The sequence below is a fragment of the Sycon ciliatum genome, chromosome 4 (assembly GCF_964019385.1).
Source record: "Sycon ciliatum chromosome 4, ocSycCili1.1, whole genome shotgun sequence".
In the NCBI taxonomy this organism is placed as follows: Eukaryota; Metazoa; Porifera; class Calcarea; order Leucosolenida; family Sycettidae; genus Sycon; species Sycon ciliatum.
The window spans coordinates 4,321,695-4,341,252 of record NC_088646.1 but is presented as its reverse complement, the minus strand read 5'-3'; the positions used below and the strand labels follow the sequence as shown (position 1 = coordinate 4,341,252).

At 47.5% G+C, this 19,558-nt stretch overlaps 3 protein-coding genes across 4 annotated transcripts; 2 read left to right on the top strand and 1 right to left on the bottom strand.

Moving 5' to 3' along the window:
- The first annotated feature begins 361 nt into the window (after positions 1-361).
- Positions 362-12,647, top strand: LOC135814017 (uncharacterized). Of its 2 annotated transcripts, none has more exons than XM_065327060.1 (11): positions 362-903; positions 2,290-2,538; positions 4,286-4,451; positions 4,996-5,111; positions 6,058-6,198; positions 6,883-7,024; positions 9,063-9,243; positions 9,816-9,892; positions 10,844-10,941; positions 11,894-11,989; positions 12,140-12,647. In XM_065327060.1, the coding sequence occupies exons 1-11, from the start codon at positions 625-627 to the stop codon at positions 12,254-12,256; spliced, it is 1,662 nt and encodes a 553-aa protein (XP_065183132.1). In that variant the 5' UTR covers positions 362-624; the 3' UTR covers positions 12,257-12,647. The 2 variants fall into 2 exon arrangements, with proteins under 2 accessions (XP_065183132.1, XP_065183134.1); XM_065327062.1 differs by having other exon boundaries at positions 782-868.
- Positions 12,648-15,536: 2,889 nt separating this feature from the next.
- On the bottom strand, positions 15,537-17,404 carry LOC135814020 (large ribosomal subunit protein eL19-like). Its single transcript, XM_065327065.1, has 5 exons — positions 17,283-17,404; positions 17,055-17,161; positions 16,316-16,559; positions 16,058-16,168; positions 15,537-15,654 (listed from the first exon to the last, which is right to left on the bottom strand). Exons 1-5 carry the CDS (start codon positions 17,285-17,287, stop codon positions 15,555-15,557), a joined length of 567 nt encoding a protein of 188 aa, XP_065183137.1. The 5' UTR covers positions 17,288-17,404; the 3' UTR covers positions 15,537-15,554.
- A 177-nt stretch (positions 17,405-17,581) lies between these two features.
- LOC135814018 (dnaJ homolog subfamily B member 12-like) lies at positions 17,582-19,374 on the top strand. The gene has a single exon (XM_065327063.1). The coding sequence runs from the start codon at positions 17,664-17,666 to the stop codon at positions 18,855-18,857; it is 1,194 nt and encodes a 397-aa protein (XP_065183135.1). The 5' UTR covers positions 17,582-17,663; the 3' UTR covers positions 18,858-19,374.
- Positions 19,375-19,558: the final 184 nt, after the last annotated feature.

The window sequence follows — 19,558 nt, the reverse complement described above, 5'->3', positions numbered from 1 at the left end:
CCGGTCGCGCGATCGCTTGCGCGCGGTATACGCGGTACGCGTATATATACGCGTGTACGGTACGTACGTAGATTTACGTGTAAAACCTCGCGATCGCGTGACCGATATCGCGAATTCGCGATACCATAGTTACCGTAACTCGCAAATCTCGCATCATCATTGATCGATCACGTGCATGCACACATACACAGCTACGCTAGCTAGCTGTACAGAACACTGAGATGAGAACAGTCACATACTAGTAATCATTACGTCATTGTGAATAAATCATGCATAATGCGCCACGCGGGCCGCGGCGCAGTGCCAAAGTGACGTCGAATCCATCTTCTTCTTGATCTTGCCAATCTATTATCTTGGTTCGAGAAATCGATTTTGAACAAATGGCATGCATGGCATCTTGTCTTTTACTTTCATACACTTGTTTCAATGTTTGGTGATAACAGCACATCACAACTTCACAAGGCGGAGGTGGAAAACTATCTTTACATTTTGTAGTATCATTCTATCCAGCAACGCTGTGCACACCATTCTTTCCTCGTTGTTCGCAGTAATGAATTGAGCCATTCAGAGAACGTTTGGAATTTTCATCAACAAAATATCCAATGTTAATCATCCCTATTCAGAATGCCGTTTGAATTAGAATTCAACTTAGACTTGAGCTCGCTGTACACAATCACAAACGACTGGGTATGGAACTCTGCTGTTGCTGGTACGTCAGCCTTGGCTTTGCTGGGACTTCGCAAGCTTCTGCTTTACACCCATGACTCCATCGCCAGGAAAAGAGTCCTTGCCCGCTCGGAGCGGGTAGTTATCTTCTCCAGGTACCCTCAACCAGGAAAGTGCAAGACCCGACTAATACCATTGCTGGGTGAGCGTGGAGCATACTTGTGTCAACTGCACATGGTTAGTGACAATATGCAATGGTATTGCTTTTAGTAGGCAATACCAGCTTTTCGTGGCCCAGTGCAGTTGGAGGGTGAGAAGTTCCATCTTCACAAGGATTTCGAACTTGAACTTGAGAAGCCATCAGTAAAAATAACACTGTTTTATAGCTATGGCAAGCCTTGCCCAGTTGCTCTGTCCATCATTATATGTTCCACGAAGAGTACACCATCGAGCACATGTGGTCGAGGTGGAACTAATTCAAGAGTACATCAAGCTGGTTATGTAGGGCTGAGCTGGGTAGATTTTTCTTCGGGTATCGGGTTCGGGTAGTTTTCCACGGGTAGCACGGGTGCCCTATCGGGTAATGTTTCCATGGTAACACCACAATACACCCCTTCCCTTACACACTGGGTAGACATATGTACATGCGGAGTATTGCATGAATTTGTACTCGTTCACTGTACATGATGTCATCTGCGACTTCGGGTTTTCGGGTACTATTCTGTACCCGTCTACCCGAGGTCCTCACGGGTAGCACGGGTACAGAATAGTACCGGTGTATACCACTACACACACACCCCCCCCCCCCCCCCCCCCCGCTTTACAGCCAGACCTCTTTAAATGCAACGGCAGTCATTAAAATATGGTTGCAGCGTTCCTCCTTTATTCCCAATCGAACCTGGTTTAACAAGCGGTCACGTGCTCCTGCGTCCACTAGTCACCTAGTCACTGTGACTGCAGGGTACAACTTACAGCCTGTTTGGCCTTTTTAATAATAATATCTTCATTAGGATGACCCAGAGGCTTGTTTGGGTGCAGTCCTGTCACTCGAGTTGAACTCGAGTTGAACCTTGGTGTGAAAGTTGTCGCCTGCTGGCGCGGTGACCAGGTGACTTGTGCACGCACGAGCACGTGACCGCTTGCTCAACCGTGTTCGATTGGGAATAAAGGAGGAACGCTGCATCACAGCTTTCTCGGACCAAAACCAGTCGACTCAGCGTCCAAAAGACTACAACATATGGGCCAATCGCGGTCATCCGTGCTTTTATAAGAACGAAATGGCGCTTTTAGTGACATTTTGCACACACATCCCAATCTAGTAGGGCGCAGTCACCCAGTTTCGGTGTACGTACGCGAGTTCGATTGGGAATAAAGGAGGAAGGGAGCGTCTCAGCTTCCTTGGACCAAGACCATTCGACTCAGCACCTCCACCTGTAGTATGTGAAGGTCGCAGGTTGAGCAGAGGCGAAACTTCTTTTTGTTTGTCTGTAGTATGTGTGTACTGAACACTATCTAGAGCCAGGCCAACCTAGCTTTAGTTTGAGACTGCATGTCGTTTTTCTAACTTAATTTTTTTCATACTACACATGTACGGTACTTCTGCTTTTGCATTTGCTTCTTCAGACTGACAATCTTCTGCGAATGTTCTGCTATGATTCCGATGGCTTGTCTTCGAGTCGTGACGGCTGGTGCGTTGAACTCCGGTACTTCGGCGGCACAGCACATCAACTTTGCCATTGGCTGGTGCCATTCAAGTCTGTCCTGGATCCGCATGCAACTGTTTGGCGGCCGCAGTGTGATGGAGACCTTGGTCAGAAGATGGCGGACGCGTTCAAGACAGCCTTCAGAGAAGGAGCACAGAGAGTAGTTGTGGTAAGACTGCCGAGACGCCTGCAGTGGTGAAACAAACATTTGCGTGTTTTGTCGGCTGGGAGAGTGCTCACACGTACAATGTGCACACGCTAAATTCCAGTGTGTCACCACCAGACACATTACTCAGTCTCCAGACAGCTAGCTGCTTCAACCTTCTTATTTGCTGAGAGTGACTGACCGAACTAATTAACAAATGGAACCTCGGAATTCCGACTGCCTTTGGGACTGGGCAAAAAGGTTTGATTTCCGAGGTGGTCCGATCAGTGAAAATGCCCACTTCTGGAGGGAAATTCGGGACCAAGCAAAAGTGGTCGGTTTAATGAGGTGGTCGGAAAGCGAGGTTCCACTGCATTTAGTTGCCAGCCATAGTGATCCTATGGTTTGTGGTAGATTAGTAAGGGTTGGTGCATGCCAGTATGTGCACTGTAGCTGCATTGGTTCCTGCTCAACAATGTGCTTGTTCCCTGCTACTACTACTACTGTGCTAATACTTGCGAAGTATCTACCACTGCACTGGGTGTGTTCCCTGCTACTACTGTGCTAGTATCTACCACTGCACTGGGTGTGTTCCCTGCTACAGTCAGACCTCGCATAACCACACACATCTGTTTTCCACAAAAACATCCGGATAGGCGAGGTAACCGGATAACTGAACACACATACTGTACATGCATGTGGCATGTCAAAAGCAGTGACATCATACATACATGTAGACAGGTCCTATGCAGTACAACTAGCGTGCCCAGTATGTAAAACAAGCGAGAAAAATGACAAGTGCATGCAGCTGAGTGCTGTCTGCACACACCCAGCAGGTCAAGGACCTCATTTGCTTGTACAACTCCTTGATACTAGCTTCTGCAAGCGCTAGCCAGCCACATGCAACCGGATACGACGAAGCATTTTGTACACATTTAACCAGTTTGTACACAAAATCATGCACCGGTATGCGGATCGCGAGGTCCGGTTATGTTGTATGCATAACATATGCTGCACATCGGTAACCATCGATTTTCTTCCGGATGGCGAGGGATCCGGATAAACGAGGTCTGACTGTACTACTGTGCTAGTATCTACCACTGCACTGGGTGTGTTCCCTGCTACCACTGTGCTAATATCTACCACTGCACTGGGTGTGTTCCCTGCTACCACTGCACTGGGTGTGTTCCCTGCTACTACTGCACTGGGTGTGTTCCCTGCTACCACTGCACTGGGTGTGTTCCCTGCTACCACTGCACTGGGTGTGTTCCCTGCTACTACTGCACTGGGTGTGTTCCCTGCTACTACTGCACTGGGTGTGTTCCCTGCTACTACTGCACTGGGTGTGTTCCCTGCTACTACTGCACTGGGTGTGTTCCCTGCTACTACTGCACTGGGTGTGTTCCCTGCTACCACTGCACTGGGTGTGTTCCCTGCTACTACTGCACTGGGTGTGTTCCCTGCTACTACTGCACTGGGTGTGTTCCCTGCTACTACTGCACTGGGTGTGTTCCCTGCTACTGCTATGGTACTACAGTGCTGCTCTATGGAAATCCGATCGCGTCACTCAAGCACGCGCCGGGCTTTGCACAGCCCTAGACCTGCGAACACTGGGCTGCGAAGTGGTGCAAGGCGCAAACTTGACTCACGTGATCGGATTTCATTTAGCAGCACTGTACTATCTAGTAGCATGTACCACTGCACTGGGCTAGTTCCCCACTGCAAGCCACTATGGTACTAATATCTACCACTGCATTGTGTCATTCTGTAGGTTGGCTCGGACATTCCAGGCCTGACGAAGGACGTCGTCAAACAGGCCATGTCTGCGCTCATGCCCGCTGATGATGGTGGCATGCGTGCACAGTTTGTCCTCGGACCCGCACTGGACGGTGGCTACTATCTTGTTGCTGCTCACTGTAGCATCGCTGAGAAGCTTGGTAAGTCTGCAGAGCCTCGTGAACTGAAAGCCGCCATTGCGCGTACAGTCTGTATCACGATTCCTCTTCCTGCTGCTTGATCATATGGCACTCACCTCGACCAGGTTTTCCAAGTGTACTGATGAACCTTCTGCGGGAAGCAAGAACATACGTTAAACAACTCTACTTTTGGAGCCAGCTTTCTCGTATCCTAAATGCATCCTACACCCAGCTTACTATACTTGAAAATCCTACTGTGTCAATAATTGATGTTGCCCAAATGAATGTTACCCTCCCGGGGGCTTGGGCTGAAGTGAACTATTATGTGTGTACATGTGTATCTGTACATGTACATGTGTGTGGGTGTGTCACTGTATGTGTGTTTGTGTGTGTGTCACTGTATGTGTGTTTGTGTGTGTGTCACTGTGTGTGCATGTCGGTGTGCGTGTGTCACTGTGTGTGCATGTCGGTGTGCGTGTGTATGCGCCTGTGCGTGCGTGCGTGTGTATGCGCCTGTGCGTGCGTGCATGCGTGTGTGTGTGGGGGGGGGGGGGGGGGTGCACAGATGAGCTCTTCACGGGCATGACGTGGGGCACGGAGGTGGTGCGCGAACAACAGATCAACGTAGCTCGTAGCCTGGGAATTGAGCCAATGATTCTGCCTGTGCCGCTTTCCGATCTGGTTAGTTAGCACTCATAGACTGTTATAGACTGGTTTCACATCTTTGTCATGTGACTAAGTGTGTATAGAAAGTGATCATGGCATGTGGACAGTGGAACCAACATGGCCGACATCATGTGACCCATCGATGCAATGGCTGGGTGGAGTTGGAACCAACATAGCTGTCCTGTATAGTCATGTGATAGTTGTGCGGCAGCTCTATAAATCACATAATTTGTGTTGTACCTGTAAGCGACGTTATTTAAAAATGGTGTACCGTCGTACTTAGAATAAACTTACATAATAGTGAATTTTGGGAAAATATGAATCATTGTCCATCTCCCTGTTTGAACCTACCGTATATTCTCTATTATAAGCGCCGTGCTTATATTTTTTCAATACCCCTCTACCCTGTGCTTATATTGGAGACCGCGCTTTTATATTTTCAACCAATACATCCATACAGAACGAGAAGAAATACATGCTAGATATCATGCATGCAGCATTGATTCCACCAGGATCGTGCTAATAATAGAGACTGTGCTTATAATGTTTCGAAAAGTGCTCACAGTGTGCTAGTATTAGAGACTGTGCTAGTAATGGAGACCTGTGCTTATAATAGAGAATATACGGTATACAGAACTTCCCCTTTGTAGGAAGCTGTTTTCGTTTATAACAAACCGTGCATCATTATGATAGCATGTCAACCAAGTGCTTTCATGCAATCGCGAGCTGCATACCAGGCATGATGACTGTATTGCTTGTTTGGTGTGAGTGCATTTCTGTTTTAATATTTTAAAGAGCTGCGGCTGTGAAGAGCTCCCCTTTCCTGCTCACTCCTTGCATCAGAAGTCGACCGTAATCATAAAAATTCACATTCTTTGTAATCCTGTGTTCAAGTATACAATGTCATGTACTTCATATGTGTGTATGTGAATGGTGTTGTGTGCATTGGATTGTCTTGTAGGATGACCCTTTGGATTTTGGACGGATTGGATCCTGCTTTGGTCGCAGTGTCGAGGACTTCCTAGCACCGCGCTGTGCAATTATCATACCAGTCTTGAACGAGGAGCAGAATATTGAAGAGTGCATACGGCACACGGTAGCGGTACGTCGTGTGAATGTGCATTGTATACCGCGCACATGTGTACATGGTGTTGTGTGGGCACTTGGGGCGTTGTAGTGAGCATGTCGGTCTGGTGCAGACCAACACAATGACTGATTGTGTTCATCTGAGATACTGCCATCTGCTGCTTGTAGAACAATGTGCAGGAAACATTGTGACTCAGGTACTGTGGTGCTGGCCAATGGAACTCACTCCAATGGAACTCACTCCAATGGAACTCACTCCAATGGAACTCACTCCAATGGAACTCACTCCAATGGAACTCACTCCAATGGAACTCACTCCAATGGAACTCACTCCAATGGAACTCACTCCAATGGAACTCACTCCAATGGGACTCACTCCAATGAATGAAAATACGCTGGGTGCTGCATCATGGCCCTGGTACTATGAGCACTTTTATAGTGCACTGAAACGCGCCTCTGCCTGATTCATGGCAGGAGTTTCCCCGGCCAGTACCGCGTGTAATAGACTAATAGCACACAAATGGCGTACCCCGTTCCTGTTTATCCAAACAAGTACAATGTCATGTATTTTGCAGTGCTAACCTGCTGTGACTGTATCAGCATATCAATGTAACTTTACTAGACTATAGGGTTAGCCTTTGTGTCCTGCTCACTGCTATTATCTTTGTTCTGTGATATCTCATTGCTCTGGATACGACAGAAAGCCGTTTATCCGGAGCAGCTCGAGATTGTTGTCAGCGACGGAGGCAGCACTGACTCGACGTGTTCCAAGGTGGAGGCGCTCATCAGTAGTCCGGAGAGCCTCTGTGGAGTGTCCTTGCGTCTCGTCCACTCAGCACCGGGTCAGTGAGTGTATCTGCATTCTACTGGTTGTAATTGTAGACTAGGTGCAGGCGAAATCTAACTGCATGAATACTACTGTAGCGGACATTGAAATCCGCTGAGAAGTCAAGCGGCCCCTGGGCGCTGGCCTTACAGCCTCGAGCACTGCTGGTCGATTTTTACAGTGTGTGCGTGAACTACAGTGCATGTACGCACTAAAAGCAGTAAGGGCGCCAGCCCCGGTCATCCCATCGGATTTCAATGTCCACGAAAGTAGTGTCATAATAGTACAGCGAGAGCACCCCGCCGCCACCACTACCCCTTTGTGACGGTGTTAGAAGGCAGTATCCTGTCTGTAGGTCACACAACACTGACCTTGTACACCCGTTGCACGTTGTGCAGTCAATCCGTACTCAGTTTACCGTCGAGCGGATGCGAGCTCCACACAAGAACATGCTAAGTGTGACCTTAGTACAATAAGGTTCTGACGTTGTACCAACTTCGCTGCACTCTGCCATGCGACTTTCCTTTCCCTCTGGTTGTAAAAATCAAGACAGGATGTCTCGCGGTACTTATGTTACTACTAGTAGTTATGCCACATTCACTGCACGACCCAGCGTTTGTAGTGCTGGGGCCACTCCGGCCCGGGGCTGGTATGTGCATACAGTCCATTTCAAAACTATAGACACGTAGTGTTTTGCGAAATTCGATGGGATTTATTTAAATATTTTAGTTTTTTCTCCAGATTCCGTCTCTGCATCGCTTCACAATTCTGGCAATTCTGACTTTGTTTTCGCTACAATTGAAGTTTATTTTTAGGCCAGGTTTTCCGGTTTTACATGTAATTTCTGTTTTGAAGGGTTTGACCAGTTTGTTTTAAGGGTTTGACCAGTTTGTTTCGGATTTTTGCTCCTGCTGAGACAGTGCTGCGCCCAGACCATCGCGGGTGCATTTTTGTACGGGTCCTGGTAGCCTCGTGGTTTCGATCCGTGATTTCCAGTACAAGTGTGGGGCATTCGAATCCCATCACGCCTCCTAGATCCTGCCTTTTTTCTCTTCTTTTCTGCATGTTTTGGATCTTGTTGGGTGAAAAGTAGAGATGATAATTATATTTTCTCTTTTTGATTTGATTTGAGCCTCCCTGTTCCCTTCGCCTGACACAACGAGTGACAGTGGTTTCACTCACGCCAGTTGCAAGGTGAGTTCGACGACGAGGATTTCGGATACTCAAGCGTCAATCAAAATCCAGCTCTTGTTCGAAGAAACAATGAACACAACTAATCATATCTTCCTCGGCATCACTGAGATTCTTACGGGCCTTGGAAGCCATTACAGTCACGCACTCTGAAAATGCAAGCAAGAAGATTCATTTGAGGCTTTCATTTCTTTTGAGACTTTCCTCACACCTTTTCATTTGCGACTTTGCGTGTTTTGCATCTTTTGTATTTCCCGCGGCGACGAAGAAAAACCTGAAAAACACATCTGAAAACCAGAAAAAACCCATGCAAAACTCACGGCTGTCGTGCGCTACAGTACGTACGGCTCGTACGTATGAGTTCACGCGTCTATAGTTTTGAAATGGACTGTAGGTTTGGATCTCTTGCCACCACTGTATATTTCGGGTCGAGGCTAAATCATTTAGCACATGTATTGGATTATTAGTGCAACTCCCTGGTGCTTATTAAAGCTGGGTAAAGTGGCCTGTTGATGTTTTCTTCTGCCACCACCGCGGCAGGCTACTGGACCTTCTATGTCGAGTTTGAAGCAATGTATCAAGTCTGTCTGTGGACAGTGGCTTGTTGGGCTTGTCAGGTGTTAACCCTGGAGCCCTACTAACCAGCACACACACACACACACACACACACACACACACACACACACACACACACACACACACACATGCACCGATGAGATCCAACATGCCGCCAAACAAGGTTTTTTCTCCACATGTCCTTCTGTGCAGCAACACAAACCGCCTGCTGTCCATGTTTGCTTGTACATTTCGTCAGTATATGGCTGTACATGACTTTGAATTTCCTCCTCTGTTGTGTTGTGTAGGACGTGGTGAACAGCAAAACAATGGCGTTGCAGCTGCGTCTTCCACCCCGTACCTTGCGTTCCTCCATGCTGACACGCGGCTGCCGTTTGGCTTTGACCAACGCATTGCAGACTGTCTTGGCGTTCCCGGCAACGTGATGGGTGCCTTTCCATTCCGTCTGGACTGCTTGGAGCCGAATGGGTGAGAACTTTAGAAGATGCCGCTGTGGCTACTGACTGGTGCTGTGATATATGGATATGTGTCAATGCTTTTTAAAAACCTTTTGCTTCAAGTTTTTTTTTTTAAAGTCACATGATGTCATCTTGGGATCTACACCTGGGGCCAAAGTAATCCAAACCCCTTCATAGCAAACCATACTGTGCAGCTCCAGACCTGCGAACACTGGACAGTGCACAGGTGCAGGACGCTAACTTGACTATCGCGATCGGACCTCATTAGCACTGTGCTACAGACTGCTGGTAGTATGCATGAGAGCCGGTATAGCTATGAAGACGTTGTGGGCAACTTTATGGTGCAGTCGAGTGTGTGTTTATTTTATAGAGGCAACTCTCCGCGAGGAATGACCAGTCATTGTGAGTGCCAGAGCCTGTTTGAACATATGATTGAAGCTGTGTGTAAAAAGTTACTAAAACCCAGATTTCTGCGCACTCTTGGATAGTAACACATCATGTAACACATCTCTGCTATCTTGTTGCTTGGTTTTTAAAGATGCCTTGCCCGCTTCTTGTCCTTCTCACTCCCGCCATTTGTAGGCCATCGTGTTCTTGGCGCTTCCGTCAAGAGATGAGGCTGATGTGCGCACTGGTTCGTCGTAGGGTTGTGCATGCCGGTGAGTCCTGCTCTAACCAATCCTCACATTCATAAGAGAGCTAAAAGGACATTCTGATGCCAATTGGCGTGTTATCGCTGCAGCCATTTTTCGGCTGACCACCTGACTTCCAGTAACCGTAAACTTGCGTAAAGTACCTAGCATAATGTCTCGATGCTTGGTTTAGAGAAAGGAAATCGTGTCGCCGAGTGCAGCTATGGTCATACAGTGAAAGACTCCGAGTTTCACCTGGTCCCACGCCGGCCCTGTTTCTTGCGTGGGGCTCACTCGCCGTGTAATGAGTACGGACAATGGGGCTCACTCGCCGTGTAATGAGTACGGACAATGGGGCTCACTCGCCGTGTAATGAGTACGGACAATGGGGCTCACTCGCCGTGTAATGAGTACGGACAATGGGGCTCACTCGCCGTGCAATGAGTACGGACAATGGGGCTCACTCGCCGTGCAATGAGTACGGACAATGGGGCTCACTCGCCGTGCAATGAGTACGGACAATGGGGCTCACTCGCCGTGCAATGAGTACGGACAATGGGGCTCACTCGCCGTGCAATGAGTACGGACAATGGGGCTCACTCGCCGTGCAATGAGTACGGACAATGGGGCTCACTCGCCGTGCAATGAGTACGGACAATGGTCAATGTGCGCTAAATGACCTACAGTATGACCCAAAGTTTGGACTCACTCATCCGGCGCCTGCCACACCTGTGGCCATCAATGGGATCCTGGTGGTGGGACGATTTATTTCTTTTCTAATTGGCCAGGAAGGCCCCAAGCTGAATCTCTGGGCATTTGCCTGTTGATGCTGTACATGTAGCTTCAGCAATCACATTGTCATGTACATACAAGTTATACAACCAAGTCCAGCAGGTACACGCCTCAGTGTTGGTGGCGTTGAAGGCCTGCTGAATTAGTATTTCTTTCTTTTTCTACTTGTACTCCGTCTCCTTTCAGAGATGCCTTATGGTGACCAGTGCTTGTTCACAACCCGGCAGGCATTCCAGCGTTGTGGACGGTTTCCAGCAGTGCGCCTCATGGAGGACTACATACTGGTATGCTAGCCAAATTGGAGGTGTCTACCGAAGTGTGTGTGTGTGTGTGTGTGTGTGTGTGTGTGTGTGTGTGTGGTGTGTGTGGTGTGTGTGTGTCTGTGTATCTGTGTGTGTGCACGTGTGTGTGAGTGTGTGTTGGTATGTTTGCGAGTCCATGTGCCATGGCTGACATATTTCCATGAGATGCATATGCAATAGAATACCACAAAATCCAACATGGTCTAAATTCGAATATTTTAAAAAGAGTTTCCTGGGACTGACTTTTATCAGTGTGTGTTATCTGTTATTGTCTGAACTTATTGACTCATCAGCACATCACAGAAGAAAATGAGGCCGAGCCTGATAGCAGTGAAAAAATAAATTTCCAAAGCCACATTTACACCAGGCCCGAACGTACCTTGCCAGAGTGCTCAAACTGACAAGTCAGTGAGCTCTGCCGAACGCAAACAGCAAAGGCACTACCCCACATATGAGTGATCAACTACTACAAGAGCAGGAGCGGAATACTCAATCTGCAGACAGAGCTGCTTCGTCCTTTGTGGACTCATCAGCGCAGCACTCTGCCGGACGCAAACAGCAAAAGCACTACTCCACGTAAGAGTGCGTAACTACTACAAGAGCAATAGCGAAATACTCAATCTGCGGGCACCTCGGCAAGGTGCTGCAGCTGGTCACCCGTGATGTGCGCCGCTTGGCAGTACCTGGCTATGCTAGGTATTGTAGCTGCTCGTCCATATGAATACTTATTCGCATGGTAGATACGGACAATCCAGCAAACTCACAACATTGGCAACAAAGGCTGCTGGACCCTGGCTCCATTAGACATACAAGTACACATTTGGTGAAGCTCAGGAAATTAGTCTATTTTACCCACTTTCCCCGATGTGCTGCGTGTGCGCCAATGTCTGTTGATGGTAAGCGTGATCTCTTTCTGTCTCCTTCTACGCTGCAGGTAAAACGCATGCAGCGCATTGGGCATGTGCAGATGGCGGATGGAGACCCAGCTATCACGTCCGCACGCCGATGGATGAAACATGGCTATGTGAAGGTAAGGCAAGCGGGTACAGCACTGCGAATGTGATTCTACTTGATCGCTATGAGGCTGTATGGCTGGATTCAGATGCATCGGATTCAAGGTTTTGATACGAGGATTACTGCCTTAGCCATTTACCTGTGTATGTGTTTGTGTTTTGCTCAGATTTCTGGACTTAACCTGCTGCTAGTATTGCTATATGAATTTGGTGTGCATCCCGACACGCTAGCCAACATCTACTACGGCAAGCCACGGCCGCAGCCACTTCATGCTGACCAATGATGGCTAACCTAGCCATGCAACATACCGTAGACGAAATGAGAGGATCCTGCGTACTCAGTATACGCTTGCAGGACAGAGGCTTCTGCAGTCATGTAGGTGTAGGAGGACTTGACTGGATTGTGCAGTACAGTATCAGATAACTATACTCACTGATGCTGGTTACCAGCTGGTCTGGAGCCTATCCGTTTTGATAGGTACGAGTGTATCATACTTAGATAGTTTTCTTATACTAGTATTTTATATTGACGATCACGGCACTCAAGTGCAGGTCACTGTAGTGAGCCCTGGCCATTAAAATTCTTCTTCTTTGAAGTATATATTATGTATACGATTTGTTGATCACTATACATCAGTGCAGGTCACTGTAGGGAACTGTATTATAATACTTGTACACGGTTTGCTAGTTGTGCTTCAAGTGTGTGTGTGCGTGTGTTTCTGACACTGTGCGTGTAAGACAGGTCTGGGTAAATCCTGCACTTACACCGAGTATGAAACCAGTGCAGCGCCACCATCAACTAGTCACGGCGCTTTGGAACTCGCTGTCCAACAGCTGCACTGTCGTGACAGCGGGTGGAATGTCAGTGTTCTGGACCCACATGCGCTGCGACATGAAGTGCTGGCCCGATGGATACACTGGAGGTGTGCATATCCCCAGGGAGTAGTGAAATACCATACATGAAGTGATATACTCATACCAGTAAGTGTGTTACTTCTCCCTTCTACTCAGCCTGGCTCAGGTATCGATCATCTTCAGCACGAGGCCATAAATCAGGCATTACGGACTCTTGCTAGTGTGCTCCCCGGACATCCCCATCTACGAAGAACACCTCAGCTGCATATCTAAACCCAGGCAAAACATGTGCTTTTCTGGCACACATGCAGGGAAAGTGCCAGTGGTCAGGGTTGCATGGAATAGGTGACACTTGTGCATTGCATGTTATGAGAGGATGGCCTGTGACTCTGTATTACTGCTCCATGAGCAGAAAGGTGTCTCGGTGCACTGCCCCTCACCCCCCCCCCCCCCTCTCTCTTGTGTGGAAGGCTCTGCCCTATTATGGGTATTGAGCACTCTTCGGGCAGTGCACTATAATCTATTGGAGCACGCTACTTGATTACGTATGTGGGGTTTTTCTCAGCTTCTTTGTACTCTTGATTGGATGTGTATCATTCAAGAGGTGTTAGCCAGAGACCTATTCATATGCCATCCATGTAGCTAGTTCTTCGACAGTGTTTAGCTCAGACTGTGTCCAGTCCAGACCAAATTGTCGGGAGAACTTCGACAATAGAAGCCATGGCCTTATATTCCAAATACCCCTGCTTTCCTAGCTATTTTAGATGCAAAATGACTCGCCCACTATCGTCTACGCCATGCCGTAAAAGTCAAAGTCCACAGAAATGTCATGGCCCATGGCTTTAGGGCATGGGCTTCATACATGAAATTACAGGATGTTTTGTAAAAATATAGGAATAAGGTACTAACAAACCAAGAGTGCATACCGTGAAGTCTTGTATAGAAGCCACAATTTTGGGCCCATCAAATCACAAATAAGCCTGGTTTTAGTGTTGACATACATAGAAATACCTGTCTTGTGTAGAAGCCTGCAAAATTTCACCAAGAAAGTCATAGAAGCCGCGGCTTTTATACAAGACTTCACGGTACTAGTATATGGACTCTTTGAACACATGTACAGCCCAGCAGGAAGGGTGAACAAGTGGATTTAGATCAAAATTTCTTATCAAATGTACATGTTCTGTTTGTTATTAGCGGTAATTATATCGCAGCTAATCCGAGAATGGTCCCCAAGCTTCAAACACACCACGTGGTTGGATGTTCATCGCATGCTATACAATCTTACACATTTAGCCCATACAGTCAATCCCACGCTGAGCCTGAAGAAAGTGGAGCCCAAGAGCAGGTTTGGTTGGGACTGCACCTGTCCTGGGTCGGCCAGAACATGGTCTGCTTGCTCCGGAGCAGACCGAGCAGTTTCACTGGCAGGAATATCGGTTTTGGTCGCAAATGATCACGTGCATACGCTTTTGGGCTTGACTCGTCATACCGTACACAGTAACCATGGTGACCTATACACATTTTTGAAGAATGCACCAAGGTTGGCATACCGTACTCACTTGATTAGAAGCCCTCTCGAATAAAAGGGCCTCTTCAGGGCCTGCTCTAGACATTCAACACAGCCCGGTCAGAGTGTACCTGGCGCATGCAGGCCAGCCGGGTCAGATCATCCGGCAGAAAAACAACCAAAAAGCCTGCTCAAAACTTGCAACTGTGTCAAAAGCTATAGCCAAAGTTACGCTTTTGACTGCCTGCCCCATCGACTTTCACTGTCCTGACTTCCTGCTCGCCGCTGGCCAGATCGCGCTCGAACCAGTTGACCCAAGCCGAGTTTCTGTCGCTTGTAGACTGTAGAGTGTACGGTTGCGCTAGATTTGCAACAGATGGGGTCCGCGAGTCGTAAAAATTAATACCGGTATTAGGAATCCATTGTCAGTTTGAGACATTTTTCAGCCGGGTCTGACTGGACCCGGCGTTATCTGTTCAGCCAGGTCGTGCAGTTCCCCAGCCGGGCGCGTGACCCGGCTCTCCAGCAGGCCCTGCTCTTGTGTAATACTAATAGCCCCCCCCCCCCCCTACAAGGACTGTTTGAAAAATACAAGCCCCTCTCGAATAGAAGCCCAGACTACTATTCGCAAAGCATGGGGTGACCAGGTAGTGCCATGTATGAAAGTCAAGTGTGCAAAAATTGCCAAAGAACACCTCATGCATGTTGATATTGGTCCATGTCCTGGTCGACATGTGTGCAAACTAACTCGGGGCCGAGTTGCTGGGAATATGAAAGTCTTAGGAGATTCGATTGGAATGCTGGTATGGAATTAAACAATGAAAGCCCCTCTTGAATAGAAGCCTCCTCGAAATTGGTATTGAAAAATAGAAGCCCCTGGCTTCTAATCGAGTGAGTACAGTATTTTTCACAAAAAAATGTGCTCTGTTCCTAGAGTACCGCATACCGTTTGGTTGGCATGAGGCTGCTAAATGTGCACCAGCTGTTCGATCCTATTCTAGATCAAACCAACCAAACGCACCCCAAGTCTAATCTATAAACAGTTACCAAGAGTACATAACTGTTATGTACTCTTGCAGTTACCCATTGGACACGTACACAACGGTCTTAGGGCACTGATTAACTGGTCCTACACGATCTGCACACATGATCCTTGCTCGTGGGTCTTTCTCACATACACAAGCAACGCACAGTTTATCGAGCTGTCTTTCTAGGCACATTTATTGAGGTTGAGTCACAGCAAGTCGCTTGGCCTCCTTGCGTTCCTCGCGGCGTTGACGGGCAGCCTTGTTCTTTGAGCGTCTTGCTTCAGCTTGGTCACTGCAGGAACAAAACGCCACACAGAAAACCACTTAGCTAGAACACCAGGGACGATATTTACTGCACAAGAAAAACTCACTTTAAGGGGCCTTCCAAGGTTACCAATAATATTTTCAAAACGGGGGGTGGGTTTGATGGAGTTTCGTTTTGAAAATAATTATTGAATGCAGATGGAGAATGCCCAGTTACTTTTGGGTGTCGAAAATTGACATCAATATTTTATTGGAATTCGTTTTACCCGCAGAAAAGGTGGGTGGGGGTTGAAAAATACTAAAACCTTTCGTTTTGTAAAAACAATCTGTAGCCCCGGACGGTCCCTAACAGGATACAGTGTTGAGTAGAGACGAGAAAATAGGCACAAGCAATGACACAGCGAGGTAATAAAAACGGATATGGCACTTACGACAAGAGCTTAGCACGGGCGTTCTCGGCCTTCTTCTTGTGGATGAACTCCATCAATACGCGCTTGTTCTTGAACACGTTACCCTTGCAGCGCTTGTACAGCTCATGGTACCTAATGACAACACATGAAAGTACAGGCAATGAAAATACATCTGCAAAGTCGCTACTACAAGCTACAAGTACAATTCAATGCAGCGAAAAGAAAATCGTGTACATCACAACGCAAAGGGGACAGTATCAATGTAACCAAGCCACTTACAAGTGACGGTCGATTTTCTTGGCCTCACGGTACTTCCTGAGCAGACGACGGAGAACCCGCATTCTCCTCATCCAAACGACCTTCTCGGGCAGACGGGCATTGGCAGTACCCTTTCTCTTACCGCGTCCCATAGAACGGCCCTTGCTGCGAGCCTCATGTGCAGCACGGACGCGGGCCCGAGAGTGGATCACCTGTGGTTTGCGGATAATGAGACCATCCTTGATGAGTTTTCGGATGTTCTGACCTGTAAATCACACAATGTATACCAATCATAATAGCATTAGATAACCATATCTCCATTTAAATTGAAATCAGGAAAATGCAATGGAATTTGTGGGTGACATCAACACTTTCCGAGATACACCAATTTCTACTAGACAAAAAACACAATTGCAATAATTTAAAAAATATTATCCAGAGTGTATACAGAAAATCGTTTGGATTAAAAAAATTGACATCCGCTGGTTGAAAAATCAGTAACGAGAAGAGGGATCTGAGCTCATATTGCGAATATCCGCAGACTGAAGATGATACCCATACAGGCAACATGGTGGTCATACATATCATCGAGATACTACAGGCCCAGTGTTAGGATGTAGGATTTCGTTCATTGAGGCAAAGTGCAAGGTAACACAAACAACAAAGTCCCAAGATAAATGTTCCGCAAATTTTTCCTCTTTTGATTGCTCGACATTACAGCCCACCGCAACAAAGCACAATTCGACAGGTCACTACTTACGAGAGTTCGCGTTGGCGATCTCGTTGGTCTCATTGGGATCCAACCAGATTTTGTTCTTGCCGCATTTCAGCACGCTGGAGGCCAGCCGCTTTTGCACGCGAAGGAGACTGCCAGAGCAACACAGGGAAACGCAGCCACGAGTTACTCCCAGTGATACATAGTTGTTACGTCTACTCCTACATCTCCAATGGCTGCTGCAACTAGGACTTCCAAAGCGAAGAAACTCACCTCATCTTGTCCCCGAAGTGCACCCCACAACAAGCGCAAGAGAAGAGAAAGAGAAAGATGGCCGTACGCGAATATAAAATGGCGACCGTCTGCAAGAAGAAAAACCCAGAAAACGCGTGGGTTTACGGGATACGCCCGCATATCGGCAGTAACCCAACAATGTCTGATGTTAGTGTAAGTAAAACCTGGTTGAATATTCCTATTCGCAGTTTCTCGATTTATTTATCGATTTTCGGCTCATACGTATACGCGTAGTTACGTGCAAAATATTCCGGCCTTTTGAGTTCGCGTTTTGTGGAGCCAGCCGTGCGTCACATCGATTATGTTCATGCTGTTCAGTGAGAAAGTAAAAAACATTCTTGCTGCAGGTGGCTTATTGCAATGGATTCCAACAAAGATGAGGCTTTACGATGCGTGGATATTGCAAGGCAGCATTGGAAGGGCGGTGATTGTGCGAAGGCACTGAAATTCATTGAGAAGTCTGTGCGTTTATTTCCAACTTCAGCAGCTGAGGATCTAGGAAATGAAATTCGCGAAAGCAGGGCTGAGCCATCAGGAGACGGCAGAACTGGCAGCAGTACAGAGGACACTACGAAATCGACTAGTCCGTGTGATAATGGAAATCGTCCGCAGTCTTCAGCATCCAGTAATAGTGTTCCTGGCACTCCGTCTGATTATACCCAGGCGCAAGTTAATGATGTAAAACGAATTCTTAGAGCAAAGGACTATTATGATGTCCTCAGTGTATCGAAAGATGCCAGCGAAACCGAATTGAAGAAAGCTTATAGAAAGTTGGCTCTGCAGTTTCACCCAGACAAAAATAAGGCCCCAGGTGCTGACGAAGCATTCAAAACCATCGGAACAGCATTCGCTGTCTTAAGGGACACAGACAAACGGCGGAGATATGACCAGTTTGGACCTGAAGCAGCGCGAGGAGACCGTGCACAAAATCAGGGGCACTATCAGCACTTTCAAGCGGGGGATGATGTTACTGCAGAGGAACTGTTCAACATGTTCTTCGGTGGCGGATATCCTAACGGCAACGTTCGTGTACACCGGAGACGGCATCGTGGAAGTGGTCACCGTCAGGACGACGATGACCACGTTCACAACACTTTCTTCAGGCAGCATCATCATCACCACCAGCACAACGGTGATGGTGGTAATGAACTCTTTCGGGTGCTACCCCTGCTTTCCATATTCGTCATGTACCTTCTGTTTGCAATCAGCAACAACTTGTCGTCACAACCATACAGTCTCTACTTCTCAGATGACCACCAGGTAAGGCGGCAGACCAGCACTGTTGCACCGGAGAATGTCCCCTACTTTGTTGCCCAGTCGTTTGCGGAGGAGTATGGAAACGACCCCACCAAGCTACGCAGTGTCGAGAGACAAGTTGTCCAGGACTATTTGGAGACGCTGCGGTCGCGCTGCGTCAATGAACAGAATCAGCGTCGGCACGACATGGAAATGGCAAGATGGAGAGGTTCTCAGAGAGATTATGACGCAGCAAGCCAGCGTGTGCTGGCATCTTGTAATAAGTACCATAACCTGCGAAATCAAGGCAAGACCTAATAGATAAAGCATAAGCGTGTGGTTGGGTGTGGCGCAGTCTATCCGGAGGCCCGCGGCTCTACTATCATACGAATCGTTGCATGATATCGTGCTTTCTGACATGTTCCTGCTGTTCGCATTGTTGTCTTATTCGCTATCACCCTGTTTTTAAATCAAGTCTGTTCCTGATCATAGTCCACTCTGTATTTAGTCGTATTTTCTAATGCTGGTTACATTATTTTTCTAGTGGCTTCAATGACCAAGGACAAGGTGGTGACATTTTTTCTGATTTAAACATATCGTTCCAAAATTGTTATTATACTGTCTCCCCATCATAACGTTTATTCTCAGCTCCCATGAAATTCCTTTCCACGCTCGCGGCCTTTGCACCGGTTAGTATTTATTGACCATGTTGTGCTATTGTGGTGCTTGTTGCTTGCGTGTTAAACACGGAGGCACAGTTCGCACTGCTGGTGCATTGTGGAGACCTGGCACGATCTCCAGTTTTATATTGCAAACAGTTACCAGTATCAATTGATACATTTAGGCAGTGGTGTGTCTTGGCTGCAGAGCTTTCATGGCCCATCAAGCCAGATTGTAGTCCGCTGAGGGACGAGGAGATGTTTTTTTGGGCATGTTTATGTGTGGGTTCACCGGTTGGTTGTTTTGGGATTGCAGTCTTGTTGGTTATGTCATTGTGCTCTTGCGAATATTTCAACTTT

Excerpts from the sequence above, each read along its gene's own strand:
- LOC135814018 (XM_065327063.1), top strand. The coding sequence starts at position 17,664 with ATGGATTCCAACAAAGATGAGGCTTTACGATGCGTGGATATTGCAAGG.
- LOC135814020 (XM_065327065.1), bottom strand. Across the intron at positions 16,560-17,054 it reads GATCGCCAACGCGAACTCTC|GTCAGAACATCCGAAAACTC; the intron begins GTAAGTAGTGAC and ends TGTGATTTACAG. Across the intron at positions 16,169-16,315 it reads AAGAAAATCGACCGTCACTT|GTACCATGAGCTGTACAAGC; the intron begins GTAAGTGGCTTG and ends TGTTGTCATTAG.
- LOC135814017 (XM_065327060.1), top strand. The coding sequence starts at position 625 with ATGCCGTTTGAATTAGAATTCAACTTAGACTTGAGCTCGCTGTACACA. Across the intron at positions 6,199-6,882 it reads GCATACGGCACACGGTAGCG|AAAGCCGTTTATCCGGAGCA; the intron begins GTACGTCGTGTG and ends TGGATACGACAG. Across the intron at positions 9,893-10,843 it reads TCGTAGGGTTGTGCATGCCG|AGATGCCTTATGGTGACCAG; the intron begins GTGAGTCCTGCT and ends GTCTCCTTTCAG.